The following is a 16,710-nucleotide window of genomic DNA, read 5'->3' as shown; positions in this document are numbered from 1 at the left end:
CTACTTAGCTGATTACGTAATGTGCTGTCTGTATAGAGTTCAGCACCTGTACAGTTCAATGATCCAACAGGCCTTTCAACTCACACAAATGGAGTGTTTTCTTTTTTCATTCTTTTTCTCAAAGAAGAGTTTGAAAATAGCCGACTGATATTTTACAGCCATTAGAGTGATCGTTGTACATGGATACATTTTCATTTTATGATTTTAGTTTTTCCATATCACAGCTGTGCAATCATTGCTGCCAGTGCTACATAAGAACCACACGTATGTTACACATTTATAAAATACAGAAGCAGGTCTTTTTATCTAAATCTTGTTTACGCTTTGTCTCTTTGTATCTTAATATTAAAGTTTATTTAGTTTATGATCTTATGTGAGGGTTTCCTGCTGTTTGAGCATGTTCAGCTCAGTTTTTACCTGGAAATTCTGACTCCTTCACTCTTTTCTTTCAGATCTTTACAAGTCACAGCAAATTCTTGTAGATTAGTCAGTTTACCCAGTTTACTTCCACGTTCTTCTTCACATAGAAATGAGGATCCTCGTATTCAAATGTGTTTTATTAACAATGGAAGAAAATGAAACACAGAAAAATGCCTGACACTATGCGATATCTAAGGAAATCTGATACCGCTGTACAGTAGCCTGTCACATTATGCTAAAGTTGGTGGAGCAATGTGCTCTGTTTTTATCACGCTGTGTTTCACCCTTCACACAAATCTCAAGGTGTGTAGGTAGAAGAGGGCCGGCTGAGCTACATATTTAAATGTGGGTCTGCCAGCTACTCCTCTCATTTCAAGTCAAGAGATCAGTAATAACTAACAATTTTTCATAGTGCAGTCCAAATCGTCTCACCATGTTTGTTTCAATTGCACTGCTATGCCTCTGCCTTTTATTTCTTATTCTTCAACTCAAATCCAAGAGGCCGAAGAACTTCCCACCAGGCCCCCCAGGCCTTCCCCTGGTGGGGAACACTTTGCAGTTGAGTTTGGAGAACCCCTTAAAGGACTTTGAGAAGGTAAGAAAAAACATTCAATAAAATAAAAATGTCCATAATGTTTTATAATATTTTTTTTATCCTATTGATGGATTTACTATTATTAGTACTAAATGGGTCTAAATGTTTAGCTACTAAAACATTAGTGTGCTTTTCCTGACTGTGCTGTTAAAGACAATACCAATGCTTGTGGCTGTAAAAGGAAACACCTTTAAAATCCAAAGTTCTTACACTATAGTGAGCTCCTTATGTGATTACAAGATAGTTTAGCATAGTTTAAACCCCCTGCAATCATCACTGTATATGGATCAATGTTCAGCTTATCGTTTAAGAAATGTCATGTGACAGTGCTACATGAGAAAAGAACCACATGCATCTCTACAAATCAGACACACTGTGCTCCGTTTTTAAAACTGACCAACATCAACATCTTACAAAATGAAACACTGAAGTCCTTTGGTCTCATCACTGCTAACGTTTGCTTATGCTGTATATCGTTTTTTGTTTCGCTGCAGGTCATCAAACTACAGAGAGAAATGTGTCTTTAACAAATGCATATGGCATGCTCTGCAAGCGTAAAGTTAATAAATGTGTGCAGTGTGTAATGCGTGCTTCTATCCACACACAAATACAAAGCAATTTTACACCACGTCAAACTATTTTACAAATGTGTATGCCCAGACCTGAATAAATACAGATGTATAATAACTGATTTATAACTTAATTTATTAATTTCAGCTTCAGGAATTGGATAACGTTCTCCTTCAAAAAGCTGTTTGTGCATACACATATTTCTAAAACTACACGTTACTTCACTCTCACTTGCTTAGAAAACCTGCAATGCACGTGCACGAATCATCTGATCAGTCACGTCGTCACGTGGAGTCTTGAGACAAATCTCACGCTGCCAACTTTGCACAGATCCACAAATGTAAGCATGTCCCACTGTAAATATGTGGGCTTCCTCTGTATCCCTCCATGAAATGTTCAGGATTAGTTCATTTGATGCTTTTTTCTCTCCACAGAATAACTGAAATTACTGGACAGAAATGTTTAACCGTGTTGGAGGGAAATGTCCACCTGAGTATCTGGTTCATAAATTTCAAAAACTGCCATGTCATTTTGTTCCCTCCCAGCTGAGGAAGTCTTATGGAGATGTCTACAGTATTTACATTGGCCAGAAACCAGCTGTAGTCATCAATGGGCTGAAGGCCGTAAAGGAGGCGATGGTGACTAAGGCTGCTGATTTTGCTGGACGACCCCAAGACTTGTTTGTTAATGATATCACCAAAAGGAAAGGTAGAACAGATGTTATCTAGCACATGATACACTGTGTTCACACACATTTTACCATCAGTACCCAAAACAGCAAAACGAAAAATTAAATAAATAAAACAAAACAAACAAAAAAATCCAGTATATACGTTAGCATATACTGGATTCTATGGTTTCAAGTTTTAGTGCATTATTATTTACTGCATGCATGAGGAAAAACACCCAGTTTGAGATAAGCACGCAGGGACAGCATGGGTTAGGAAAATTCACCTTTTGCTGTTATCTCTTTGTAGAATACTCCTCTTCATCACAACGGTGCAGCACTCATGCTGGACCATGTGAACGATCCATGTAAACAATAGAGTTCTTTTAATGAATGTGGAACGTAATAAAAGATGACACAGTCCAGAAAGTAAATGATCTTGTTTCCCTTTGTGCTGATAAATCTGTTTTAGGAGTAATTTTGGTCGATTACGGCTCTAGTTGGAGGGAACATCGTCGCTTTTCTTTGATGACTTTGAGGAACTTTGGTCTGGGGAAGAACTCGATGGAGGACAGGATTCATGAAGAGATAAAATACATCGTTAGAACCTTGGAAGACAGTGTTGGTAGGTCCGTCTGTGACCACAACCACGTTGCATTTGCTGTTGTTTCCTTTGCATTCCTGTAAAATTCTGTTCTGCTGAATAATCTCTTCTACAGGTAAAACCATGAGTCCTCAAGTTATGTTTCACAATGCGGCCTCCAACATCATCTGCCAGGTCCTGTTTTCTACACGCTACGAATATGATGATGCGCTAATCAAACAGATTGTTCAGTGCTTCACTGAGAATACCAAGATAGCCAATGGACCGTGGGCTATGGTGAGTAAAAGCATGTTTCCCATGTAATCGTGCTTACTTAGGAATCCTGTCGTGGCTGAAGTTTTACGGCGACAATTCCACTGATACCAAAACTAAGATGCAGAAGTTCTGTGTTCATCCCCCCCACTCTCATTTAACTCTCTTATCTTTCCTTTCAGCTCTATGACACTTTTCCCATAATTCGTAACCTGCCACTGCCCTTCCAAAAGGCCTTTGAGAATTTAGAGGTAATTTCAATTTTCACTTTACCAGCAGGAAGAAGTAAAATTTGTTCAAACTTTGAGTGACTACGTTTGCTTTTTAGACTTCAAAGAAAATTGCAATTGGTTTGATCAATGAGCACAAGAAGACCAGAGTTCCTGGAGAGCCACGAGATTTTATTGACTGCTATCTGGATGAACTGGAGAAGGTGTGAGTGTGAAAAGAAACAGATCTGCTCTAATTTGAGTATGCAAAATATAAAAATGATTTGACTTTATTCAACCCACACTTTTCCAAAAGGAGATATTTGTATAGTTTTAGTTCACAAGATGGTTAAAAATTCTGTTTCAAATGTAAAGAGCTGAAGGCATTTCTATCATATTCATTATTCCCCTCCTTTTAGAGAGGCGATGATGGGTCTTCATTCTCAGAGGAGTGGCTCATTATGAATGCTTTAGATCTTCACCTTGCTGGGACTGACACCACCTCCAACACCCTCCTTACTGCTTTCCTTTACCTGATGAACTACCCGCACATCCAAGGTAAACCTGCACATGTAAATAAGACATATTATGGTTATTTGTCATTGGTGTCTGTGGTCCTGCTCGAGGTTTTCCAGGTGTTCACTTGTACTTCAGCCTTCACATAATACAATCTAGTCTGAGCCACACCCGATAGCAACAAAAGGGGCCATGCCCGTCCCAGCATGCTATATTCTATATGCTCGTTATATTAACTTAACAAAGGAGAGTCCCACTCAACTCAATTCCTTACCGGTACAAATTATTTGTATTAGATTAGGTGTGGATGTGGTGTTTGATATGACTAATATCATCTCATGTTAAAGGTTGAAGACAAATTGAATGAATACAGAAGGTTCCATCTCTACGGGCCTAATGCTTTAGTGTTACATTACTTGTGTGTAGTCTTCCTTTGTCTCACCTACAGATATCTGAAATGTGGAATTTAATATGTGGTGTAATCCCTCCTGCACAGAAAGATGCCAGCAGGAGATAGACGATGTGTTGGGAGGGAAGTATCGGGCCAGTTTTGAGGACAGACATGAGATGCCTTACATACAGGTACTGTATATCAGAGAGATTTCTACTTATAATTGCCTTTTATTTAGCAGGCATTGTTACACAGCATAGCGAGTCCTACAGGTAATCATAAAGAGAGAACACACACATGCACAGGGTCCACAATAAGACGATAGCTCCAGGACAAGCAGTAGGTGGAAAACAGAATAAATATCAGCCTGAATCTCCTCATTTCTCAAAACAGTTTATGTTGGTTTATATTGGCAACAGACACAAAAACTCAGACCAGTTTTGGTCATCATTAATAACATTAGGTGATGCATTTAAACAGCTTCTTTTCAGGAAACCGTGGAGCCTCCATTGTTGTAGAAAGGACTGGTTTGACTGGAACTGGTCTACTCATAATAAAAAGAGCGTTTCATGTCGAAATCATACTGCAGAATCATCATGACCTTTTTCCACACTGTGAACTATGATGTTTGAATGTTTTCATTAGTCATGAAACAAACGTGTTTTATCTTAATGCATAAAATCTAGTAAGGCTGCTGTGTGATGACGTTGACTAAGAAGTTTTATGTTTCCACATCAGGTAACTGTTTATTTAAAGCAGAACATTAGACTGATGGTCCACAGCAGTGTCAGCTAACAGGGAGAGTAGCCTCTCTGTCGTCGTGCGCTGTCACAAACATTGAGTGTCAGGTTCATGCTCCAGAATATTTAGGAAGCCTAACATGGTAAATGGGCTGGTTCTTATACAGCGCTTTTCTGCTCTCGTGGAGCACCACATGCCACATTCACCCATTCACACTTTTTTCTGTCGTTTTACGTGCTTCCTTATTAACATTCACACATACTGCTCTACCTGCTGAGCCACAGGAACCCACTGATTTTATAAGAAACATACGCACTCAACCATCAGGGTCGTGTTTGCCTACTTTGAAAGAATTATATTGTAATTTAAAAGCTTGTTTTGCATAATGTCCTGGTTACAGACTGTAGTTAGGAACTACCAGGATAGGTAGGAAGGATGTTAGGAACACCCTTTCCCTAACAAACCCCTGGCTTACAAACACAATAACATGCAGCTCTGGCTGCATGAAGGGCCTGCATGTCTGAACATGTTGTGGGTTACGCCCAACGCTCATGTGATGGCAGGAGTGTTTCATCACATGACTGTGAAGATTAGATAGGATTAGATTTCCTGGCACTGCCAAAGGCATGTGATAGTCCACGTGACCCTGTCTGAATATTTCTTAAGGTTACATCAGCTGAAATGATCTCATTAATACTGCATCCTGTCTGTGGCTTATAGGGAGAGGTCCCCACGTCTGCAGCCTTGAATTTCTGTTGTGTTTTTATGTCAAAGTACTTAAAAATTGCTCAGTCAGATAAAGCACAGAAAATGTCTTCTCTTCATCCAGGCTGTGATTCACGAGATACAGAGAGTTGCCAACACTGTTCCTCTCAGTGTCTTCCACTGCACCACTAAAGACACAGAGCTGATGGGTTATTCCATTCCCAAGGTAAGGGCCAACTGGTTAAATAGGTAGAGGCAATAAAGTGACGAGCATCCTTAATGGTTTTGAGGTTGATTTCGTCCTCAGGGAACAATGATCATCGAGAATCTGACCTCAGTGCTCAGCGAGGAGGGACAGTGGAAATTCCCTCATGAATTCAACCCTGAAAACTTCCTCGATGACAAAGGAGAGTTTGTTAAACCAGAGGCCTTCATGCCTTTCTCTGCAGGTACATGAGCACAAACACGCTGAGTAACAGCACAGACATGGCCAGTTCAATCAATGTGTTTTTGATAATTTTGCGGTCTTTTTCAATGCCTCAGGTCCTCGGGTGTGTCTCGGGGAGGGTCTGGCTCGTATGGAGCTCTTCCTCATGATTGTGACTCTGCTGAGGAAGTTTAAGTTCATCTGGCCCGAGGACGCAGGAGAACCAGACTTCACTCCAGTCTTTGGAGCCACTATGACTCCCAGCCCTTATCACATGAAGGTCCAACTCAGGACCGCGCACTGAAGTGGCGTGCATAGGTGGAAGATGCAGAAAGAAAAAGTGCCGCTTAGTTTTGAAAACCTATTTAATGAAGAATGCTGTACTTAGTAGTTTAAATAGCTTCTGCTGGGAAAATTTCCCTGAGATGTTTTTAACACAATGATTCTCAAACTGTGGGACATGGAGCCTCTGCAGGTGGGACGTGGGTAACAAAGGGAATGATGAGAAAAAAAACAAGTTGATTAGCATCTGTTGAGTGGTATTTATTAAAACTCAGCTGTGATTTTTTTTTAGATTAAAATGGTCGTGGAGTGAGACGTGCTTTGGGCTTCTTAGCGGGGTGATGCCAGTTAAAACTTTAAGAACAAGTGTATTAAAACACTAGACAGTCTCTGATAAACATGCCAAACTCACACTTGTCTTACTCCTTTTTAAATCACTTTCTCAAACATTAGGAACTTTGTTTTGGAGCTCCTCGATATTAGATAATATTCATAACTCTTGACTAACTCTGAGTCAGTATAAATGGAAGCATCACTGAGGCTACGAACTACTCTGAATGCTACAGTCACTTACATTATCCCTCTTTTCATTAAAAAGGTGCATTTTTAAACTCTAAAAGCACTTTAGAAAACAATGAATGATAACCAACAGCACTGGTCTGAGAAATGGTGGAGGTATGCTTTGGAGACCTGTCATCAAAGCATTCAAATTAAATGTGTACCAGCTGCTGCAGCATGGGTGCTGTTGCTGTTGTTGTTGAGTGTGTGCAGCAGTGTTGTCACAGCAAAACGTTGTCCTTTAGACGTCTCATGTAGCAGAAAAAATGACAGAGTTAAACCCTTTCTCCTTTGGCCTTACTGTCTTTGAACAGGTTTTGTCAACACAACCACTCAAGATGTGTCAAAAACACATGTGTAGTTAGAAGATGGGTCTGGTCCACGATGGGAACACATCAGTCTTCTGCTTTATGTCAGCAGATTTGCCTCCACTAGTTGAATATCAGTTGTTTTTGTTTACTAGCACAAGTTAAAAAGAAATAATCACTTTGCGACTGACCATCAGAGCCAGACTTTGGCCATTTAGCACAACTGTTACTGTTCAACAACAGTTTGAAATAATAACCTAAACTGAGGATACGCAGTCATTCCTGACTGCTGAATCATGCAGTTTTTCAAATGACCTAAATTATTGATGAATATTCAAAAATATTACTGAACAATATAAAGCACCTTGAGGCGACTATTGTTGTGATACAGCCAAGTGTGACTCACTTCACACTTGGCTGTATCCAGTGAATACTGTGAGTCAGTTCTTTGGCAGTTCTGAGCCTTCCTTTCTTTATAAGCCAATATTTGCAAAGATTATTTTCTATATGGGTGAAAGGGCTTGTGTTACATAACTGATTGCATGTTGATAAGATGTTTGATCCTTAGCAGTCTGCAAAGACTCTGTGTGCCTCCCAGAGCACTCTGGCATACACACGCATCATAAGGTCATGAGAGAGGTCGTACCTTCTCTTACTGATTTATGCTATGGGAAGACACCTACTCTGTATCTGCTTAAGTAAGACACAGAGAAAAAACCCAACAGTCATATGACCCCCTATGAGCAGCACTTTGGCGACAGTGGGAAGGAAAAACTCCCTTTTAACAGGAAGAAACCTCCAACAGAACCAGGCTCAGGGAGGGGCGGGGCCATCTGCTGTGATTGGTTGGGGTGGGAGAAGGAAGACAGGATAAAGACATGCTGTGGAAGAGAGACAGAGGTTAATAACAGATATGATTCAATGCAGAGAGGTCTGTTAATACATAGTGAGTGAGAAAGGTGACTGGAAAGGAAAAACTCAATGCATCATGGGAATCCCCCGGCAGCCTACGTCTATTGCAGCATAACTAAGGGAGGATTCAGGGTCACCTGGTCCAGCCCTAACTATATGCTTTAGCAAAAAGGAAAGTTTGAAGCCTAATCTTGAAAGTAGAGATAGTGTCTGTGACAGGGGATTTCTTTAAATCACCCGTAGTTCTTCAGCTAAGACACCTGAGTTAGAAAACACAAACACTGCAGTTGTCTTTACTAATTCATGAACGCAAGACCTGCGACCTGCGTCTCATCACTGTCTGCGTTCTTTATTTATACTTTTCTGTGTGTGCATGTGTGTGTGTACAAAAATAACAACGTCACTCAGAGCAACGGGTTTTCCCCTTTTCTACATCTGTATGTTCTCGGAAAAGAGTTGAGGTTTCTCTTCTCTACATCTAACTGTTCTCTGAAAACAGGAAGTGGTTAGTAGCTGAATAAGTTCATCATCACAAAAGTTATTAGGTGAAAAGTCACGTAGACATGTAGATTGCTTAGTGATCAATAAAAAGCACATTTCATGAAGCTGATCACATTATATAAAAACAATTTCCCTTTGACATTCCCTCCTGTTGATCAAAAAAAATGAAATGTACAAGTCATCAGTAAGTAACTACTTGTCTTTCACATTTTCAGTTACTACATAATTAGTTGCACGTCATCTTCATCTTACAAATAGGAAAGAAGTCTTCATGATCTTCATCGGTTTGTGGTACATCTGCGTATGCTGTGAGTGATAAACGTATCATCTGTGAAATTACAGCTTTTAAACAAGGAATAACACAAGTAAAGAAAAGCCAAATAAAATAAAATAAAACCAGGAAAACTCCAACGCCGATCAGCAGTCTCTTTAGAATCTGAAGCCATGTTTAAAGAATGTACATTATCTGGTATGTAGGTGCAGCAGATGGTGTTGAAAAAGACACACAATCCTCCTTTCTCAGCCAGGATCATGTCCAGTGCTACACGATGTTGCATTACAGCAATTCTGAGAGCGTCTATTTCTTGGTTTTGTCCCTCGTTGACCTTGCAGGATGCATTGAAGAGCAAGCCGAATCTATAGTCCGGTGTCTCACTTCCGAGACCATGAGAGAGATACTCCCATACGGTTTATGACAAAATTTGATCCGATTTGATTGATGGCCCTAATCATGACCTTTTGACCTCCCCCCTCCCCCCCGGAAGTGTGTAATTTGATCCCCTAAGCGTGACGAATTGCATCCTGAGAAGGGAGGGGGAACCCCCCGGTGCATCCGGAGAAGGGAGGGGGGAAACCTCCGGAAGCGCGGCACCTGTTGTTGGGAAAAAAAGAAAAAAGTTTTTAGAGGGAGGGAGGGTCTGCGGTATGGGAGGAGAATAAAAGCAGAGAGGAGGAGTCCGTCACAATTTCTAAGGCACAGACGCAAGATGGATTTCCTTCTGCAGCCCAGCAGCGCTCCTGTGTACTTGGACGGCGAAGAAATCTGCTCCCCCGAACCCTCGAGCATGGGGGGCAGCAGCAGCGAGTGGTCCTCGTCGATTATCAGCGATACCCCCGTCACCGTCTACAGTAACAGATCCGGAGCAACTGCCGCTCCGCGGAAAGAAGGGAGAAATAAGAGCGTCTTTATGTTCCGCAGCCAAATACCAGCACCGAGAAACTTGCGGGGAGAATGGACTCTGCCTTTTGAGGGCTGTGGAAAGTGGGGCTACATATTCAAATATGAGGTAGGAGAGCTTTGGCTTTATCAGCTTAATGAAGGAGAGAGCTTGATGGAGTCGAGCAGCATTGTGAAGCTGACTTCCGGTGACTGGGCCGTGCTGAAGCTGCTGATTGCGATGGTTATCGGAGAGGCTAACGAGGATTTTCCCATTCCGGAAGAGGAAGATGTTGCCCCTAAAAGACGCCGGAGAGAGGTAGATCCCCCTCCTCCCCCTCCTCCTTCTCCTTCTGATGAAAAAGAGTATGATGATCCTCCTGCTGAGAATGATGAAAAAGAGCATGATGAAAAAGAGCATGATGATCCTCCTGCTGCTGAGAATGATGAAAAAGAGCACGATGAAGATCCTCCTTCCCCTCCTTCTGACTCCTCTTATGAAAAAGAGCACGATGAAGATCCTCCTTCCCCTCCTTCTGACTCCTCTGATGAAAAAGAGCATGCTGACCCTGCTGCTGAGAATGATGAGGATAAAGAAAAGACCCTCTCTGTAGAAGATGTTTCCTCCTCGGATGAATCATCTGATGAGGATGATCTCTACACCATTACAGAAGATGATGAGCCCCTGGCTGAAAAACTTCCAGAAGATGACGATGTTCCCCCAGCTCCTGAAAAAAAAGAGGAGAAAGCAACCCCTGCTTCAGCCGCTGAGAATAAAGAAAACATTCCCCCGGCTCCAGAAAAAGCTTCTGAAGAAGAAGAAGAAGCTATTCCCCCTCCTCCACCACGGAACGGGGGCATACGCTTCAATGACGAGGAACTGATCAAGACTAAAACAATCTTGTCAACCGTCTGGTCTTCAGGAACCACAGCCACGGGGAGATGGAGAATGCGTGCCAGCCTGCGCTCGACGGATGAGTCTGATGCGCCTGACATTTTTGTCATGGAGAAATTCAACCCCGACTGCGGTTTATTTCGCAGCATGATGGTTTTACCAGCCAAAGAGTGGGTCGTAAGAATGCTGCAAGTGAGGAAGGATATTACAATTCTTTTTCAAACTTGCCGCTGCTGGAGAGACGCCGTAGGGGTGAGAAAATCTCTCAGCTTTTGAAAATCCCTGCCCCTCCCGGACCACGCCCCCCTTCCTTCTGTTTTAAAAAGGAAGCCCGTTCAAAAAGCCTTTTTTAGCTCAGAGAGAGAGATGGACTCTGCACCCCTGCTTCGCGATGAGGAGATCAGTTTTTCGGACGAGGGCGAGCTGGTACCCGACACTCCCGGCTACTACGGACCTCTGAAGCGACGGCGGCGGCAGCAACAGCAGCAGCATGCCGACAAGATGGACGGCTGGGCGTCTTCTTTATTCATCGACACTGTGAAAACGGCCGTGTATCATCTGGTCAACTTGGTGATCAACAAGTACCGCACCGGGGAATGCAACGGCTGTAAGATCGATCATCCCAGCCAGAGACAACACGAGTGTCTGCAAATCCTGGAGGATGATTTTTACTCCGACAACTATTACAACATCAGAAAGAAACTGCTCACCCCTCGCTTTGTCCCTTCCATTCAACGTCTGCTGATAGCCCGCAACATCAAGACTGATGACGTCAAAGTCGGGACGGTGGCGGAGACTCTGCTTCATGAGCTGAAATCGGTGAGGAAAGTCTTTGACGCCATCACCGATGCTTATGACAATTTGGTGGGTCAAGACGTAGTTAAAATCGGGGAACTGCGTTTGGTCACAGAGTGCTACAAAGGGTACTGATTCTTATTCTGCATGCAACCTTGTTTTCTGAATCATGTATTCTTTTTCTTTAAAAAGAAAAAAAAAAAAAACTACCTCGTTTTTTAATCCTGCTTTATTTTTTAAAAAACAGAACAAAACGAAAAAACATGTATGCTGCTTTTTTTAATCATGTATTCTGTTTCTTAAAATCCTACCTCATTTTTTAATCGTGTATGCTGCTTTTAAAAGAAAAAAGTATCCTGTTTGTTTGTAACCTTTTAGCATGTTTACCTCAGGGTTAAAAAAAAAAAAAAAGTTTTTGTAATTGTATTCCTGTTTGATTCTATAAGTGTGTTTTATCTCAGGGTTTTGAATAAAAATGTATTCCTGTTTTTTGCATGTTAAACCCTCTGGTTTTGAATAAAAAATATTTAAAAAGCATTCATCTCTGGTTTTTGAATAATGTATTCCTGTTTTCTGCACATTAAGCCCTCTGGTTTCGAATAAAAAAAAAAAAAAATAAAAAAAAAAAATAAAATAAAAAATAAAAACATTCATCTCTGGTTTTTGAATAAAATAATAAAAGCCGACTCCTGCGACGCTATAACGCAGACGGGCTTTTTATCAGAAGACGAGATGGCTGAGGAAAGAGAGATGAAAAAAGTGTATTACGACCCCCTTCACCCCGGTAGTTTCGGAGGGGTAGATAGACTCCGACGTGCTATAGAAGATGAGACCGGTAAAAAAGTAGATGTCCGCAAGGTGCAGGATTTTTTATCTGAGCAGGACGCCTATACTCTACACAAGCCGGCGCGAGTAAGATTTAAGAGAAATAGAGTGTTTGTGACCAAACCCCTGAAGCAGCTTCAGGCCGACCTGTGCGACATGAGACACCTGTCTGAATACAACGACGGATTTAATTATTTATTAACCGTCATAGACGTATTTTCAAAAAAGGCTTACGCCCGTCCCCTGAAAAAGAAGACGGGTTCGGAAGTGACTGAAGCTTTCGAGTCTGTGTTGAGAGAGAGTGAAATACCGGAAAATTTACAGACCGATGCGGGAAAAGAGTTTTTCAACAAGAGTTTTCAAGCTCTGATGAAAAATCACAGCATCTCCCATTTTGCGACCGCCAGCGACCTAAAGGCCTCGGTGGTGGAGAGATTTAACCGCACCCTGAAAACGAGAATGTGGAGATATTTCACCGCACACAATACCAGACGCTATCTGGAGGTGTTGCCCGATCTGTTAGAAGGTTATAACCGCAGTTATCACAGCAGCATTAAAATGGCACCTGCCGAGGTAAGCCTCGAGAACGCGGATCGAGTGTTTCGTAACCTGTACGGAACGACCCCCGCCCGTCCTAAAATAAAGATGAAATTTAAGAGGGGTGATCTGGTGAGAATATCCAAATTGAGAGGAGTATTTGATAAAAAATACAAACAGAGTTTCACGGACGAAACCTTTACTGTGATCCGGGTCCTTCGGCGCTCGCCACCCGTGTATAAGCTAGAAGATTATGACTGGGAACCTATCGAAGGATCGTTTTATGAGCCCGAGCTGCAGAAAGTGAAACTGACCGAGGACAAAGCGTTTCATGTGGAGAAGATTTTAAAGCGGCGCGCAGTCAGAGGCGAAAAACAGGTTTTTGTCAAGTGGAAAAACTGGCCGGATAAATTCAACAGCTGGGTGAAAGCCTCGGAAGTGGTCGGCGTATAAAAAAAGAGGCCCCTCGGATCATTCGGCTCATTTCTTTTAATTTTCTCATGGAGTCCGATGGGTTTTACGTGACCCTGCCTTCCAACGCCAGCAAGGACTTATTTAAAGATAACACCAGCGGCTGCTACACGGTGGATCTGGCCAAACCCCTCGAGCTGACCGGAGAATGGACCGTGGGCCTCTGCGAATTTATTTATCCGCACACCTGGTACAATCTACCGTCGGACGCCTCCTACTTGGAGCTGATGCGGACGACGGAGGAGGAAGCTCAGCCCGTGGTGATTTTAAAATTCGGCAGGGGAGGTCATTACGGACGCGTTAAAGATCTATTGGATCACCTGGTGCCGGCGATCAAAAAGTACGACCCCTCCTTCGAGGCCTCTTTCAACAACATCACCAAACGTCTGGACGTCAAAGGAGACGGGAGCCATAAAATAAAGGTCTTCCCTCCTCTGGCTTACATGCTGGGATTGAAAACGAATGAGTGGTGGACTCTGACGAAGCGCTCTACCCCCTATCCGTGCGATATGAGTGCGGGCGTATATAACCTGTTTCTCTACACCGACATCGTTCAGTACCAACCGGTCGGTGACAGTTACTCGCCACTACTGAGTGTGCTGAACGTGAAAGGCGATTACGGAGACGTGGTGAGCGTCAGACACAACACGGTGCATTACCTGCGCGTATCTAAAAAATACATTAAAACCATACGCGTAGAAATTAAAACGGACCGCGACAGATTCGTGGATTTTGTTTACGGGAAAACGATAGTCAAGCTGCACTTTAAACCGGCTTGAGAATGGCGGCGCGTCTCCCACAGGACCCTCACCGTTTTGTGAGATATTATGAGGGTCAGGTGGGCGGATCCCTTCCGGGTTTTTACGGAGCCCCCGTGATGTACGGCAGAGGGATAGGATCCATCTTCTCCAGGCTGTTTCGTTTCGTGTCTCCTCTCTTCAAATCGGGGTTCGCCGTAGCTAAACCTCACCTGAAAACAGCCGCTACCAACATCGCTACAGACGCTGTGAAAAGAGTGATGGGTAAGCTGACCGAGCCTCGCCAGGAGGGGGCGGGGGGCATGATGGTCCTCTCCCGCAGGAAGAGGAAACGCCCTCCGGGCGAGCGGGTTAAAAATAAAAGTGCCGGAGTAAAAACTAAATCAGTCAAGACCGGCGGCGGAAAGAGAAGGAACCCCCAGCGGAGCTCGGACATATTTTAGAAAAAAAAAAAAAAAAAAAGTCTCTCTTACACAAGAAATCTACCGATTGCACCCTGGCCGAACTGGATCTATTTTCGGCTCCCATGACCCAGCTATCTATAGAGGATAAAAAATATCAAGAATGTCAGCCCCTCTCTGCGTTGAACGACAACTCACCCATTGAATTTTTCATCCCCGGAGACGGGGAAAAGTATCTCGATCTGAACGATCAATTACCCCCTCAATACAATTTTCAGTCAGTGCGACGTTATTCTGGGGGATCATTTGATTTCGCAGTCCAGCGCCACCCATCCTTACAGGGCCATGATCGAGACGCTGCTCAACTTTTCAGAAGACACTCTAAAGAGTCAATTCAGCGCCAGTCTGTTTTACAAAGACACGGCCGGAGACATGGATTCTATAGTTATAAGCAACGGGCCGAACAAAGGGTTAAAACAGAGAGCCGTTTTCACGGCCGAGTCGCGAGAAGTGGACCTGCTGGGTCCCCTCCACGCAGATATTTTCTTCTGCGAGAGGCTCCTGCTGAACTCTGTGGATTTGAGAATTAAATTGATACGCAACAGCGACGCCTTCAGTCTGATGGGAACTCGGGATTCGCAGTTTGCCCTGAAAATAACTTCGGCCTCTCTGTTCGTTAAAAAGGTCACGGTCTCGCCGGCCGTCAGGCTGGGGCACGCCGCGGCCCTGATGAAAGGAAACGCCCTCTATCCTCTTTCGCGCGTTTCTGTGAAAACCTACTCCATCCCTGAAAATTCCAGGATCTGCAACCAAGAGAATCTCTTTCTGGGAGCCATGCCCAAATACGTGGTCCTGGGCATGGTTCATCACGACGCCTTCACTGGGAGGAGGGACATGTCGCCACTTTAGACACAATGACGTGGAGTATCTGGCGTTGTGTCAGGACGGCAGGCAGGTGCCCGCCAAAGCTTTCCAGCCACAGTTTGACCGCGGAAATTCGGTCAGGGAGTTTTACCACGTTTTCCGCCACGGGGAGACACCTCAAAGATTTGCCTCTGAGCATCGACCGCCGGGAATTTAACGAGGGGTACGCCCTGTTTGCCTTTAATCTGGAGCCCTGCGAGGATGCGGACGCCCTGTCTCCTGTCTCCAACGGGAATTTGAGGCTGGAGATGAGATTCAGAGTTCCTTTGCCTCAGACCACCACTCTCATAGTATACGCCTGCTACGACTCCATTTTGGAGATTGACTCTAAAAGGCAGGTGCTGGTGGATTATTACTAAAAAAAAAAAATACATGGATAACCTTCAGCTGGAGCACATTCTGCATCGCGCCTTGGGAGACGTTTTCTGCGGGGTTTGGGCCTCGGACCAGCTGGCCTTTTTGAGGCGCGACTTTAAACCCCCCGCCTACTTTATAGTAAACACTCACCCCTCGCACTTGAGGGGAGAACACTGGCTGGCTCTGACTCTGGAAAGGGACGGTTCCTCCACTTTTTTTGACTCTTACGGATTCCCTCCCGACTTTGCTCACTATCCCTCGGTCATCTCAGAGTTTCTGGAAGACCGCTCTGACAAAATACTCTATCATGATCGTCAGCTTCAGCACCCTATGTCTGTCGTTTGCGGGCAACATTGCATTTTTTATCTATGTCACAAGGCTCAGGGGTTATACGTCGGCAAAATACTTTCTCTGTACTATAACGATGTGTTTAAAAATGATGACATGGTGTCTGACTTTCTTTTTTTTTTTTTTTTTTTTTTTTCTAAATGACATCAGAAACAGCAGTATGCGACATTACGTGATGGCAGAGCTTCAGTTCATCCTTTGTCATTTTTTTTTTTTTTTTTTTTTTTTTTAAATAAATAGGACAGGGGGAATGAATGAGAGAGAGAGGGGGAGAGAAAGAAAGAAAACCAAAGGGGAGAAGAGACGGTGAGAAGGGGGGGGAAGAGAGACAAAAAAAACCAAAACTCCTGGGTCACCTGTATGGAGAAAAAAAACAAACAAACAAACAAACAAAAACAAACAGAGGAGACAGCAAACAACAAAGAGCAACATAATAATAGAGAAAACAAAGCACCATCACAATAAACTAGCTAGTCATAGATATCAGTATTTACTAAGTAATAAACGATATTGTGCAGCACGCAAGATAGACAGCGCACAGTGTGCTTTGAGGCAGCAGCCAAGAAAGCTTTAGTCCGCGTCTGT

General features: G+C 43.3%; 1 protein-coding gene across 1 annotated transcript; it reads left to right on the top strand.

Annotated features, from left to right (window-relative positions):
* The first annotated feature begins 724 nt into the window (after nucleotides 1–724).
* On the top strand, nucleotides 725–6,790 carry LOC146704152 (cytochrome P450 2J4-like). Its single transcript, XM_085461125.1, has 11 exons — nucleotides 725–1,015; nucleotides 2,131–2,293; nucleotides 2,725–2,877; nucleotides 2,972–3,132; nucleotides 3,291–3,359; nucleotides 3,437–3,541; nucleotides 3,737–3,875; nucleotides 4,330–4,415; nucleotides 5,795–5,896; nucleotides 5,978–6,119; nucleotides 6,214–6,790. The coding sequence occupies exons 1-11, from the start codon at nucleotides 854–856 to the stop codon at nucleotides 6,399–6,401; spliced, it is 1,470 nt and encodes a 489-aa protein (XP_085317251.1). The 5' UTR covers nucleotides 725–853; the 3' UTR covers nucleotides 6,402–6,790.
* The last annotated feature ends 9,920 nt before the right edge of the window (nucleotides 6,791–16,710 follow it).

The sequence above is a fragment of the Copadichromis virginalis genome, linkage group LG7 (assembly GCF_057382275.1).
Source record: "Copadichromis virginalis isolate Kocher_CV1m ecotype Utaka linkage group LG7, C_Virginalis_male_GT1.1, whole genome shotgun sequence".
Taxonomy (NCBI): Eukaryota; Metazoa; Chordata; class Actinopteri; order Cichliformes; family Cichlidae; genus Copadichromis; species Copadichromis virginalis.
Note: the sequence above shows the minus strand (reverse complement) of the source record. Positions and strands in the feature narration are given on the sequence as shown.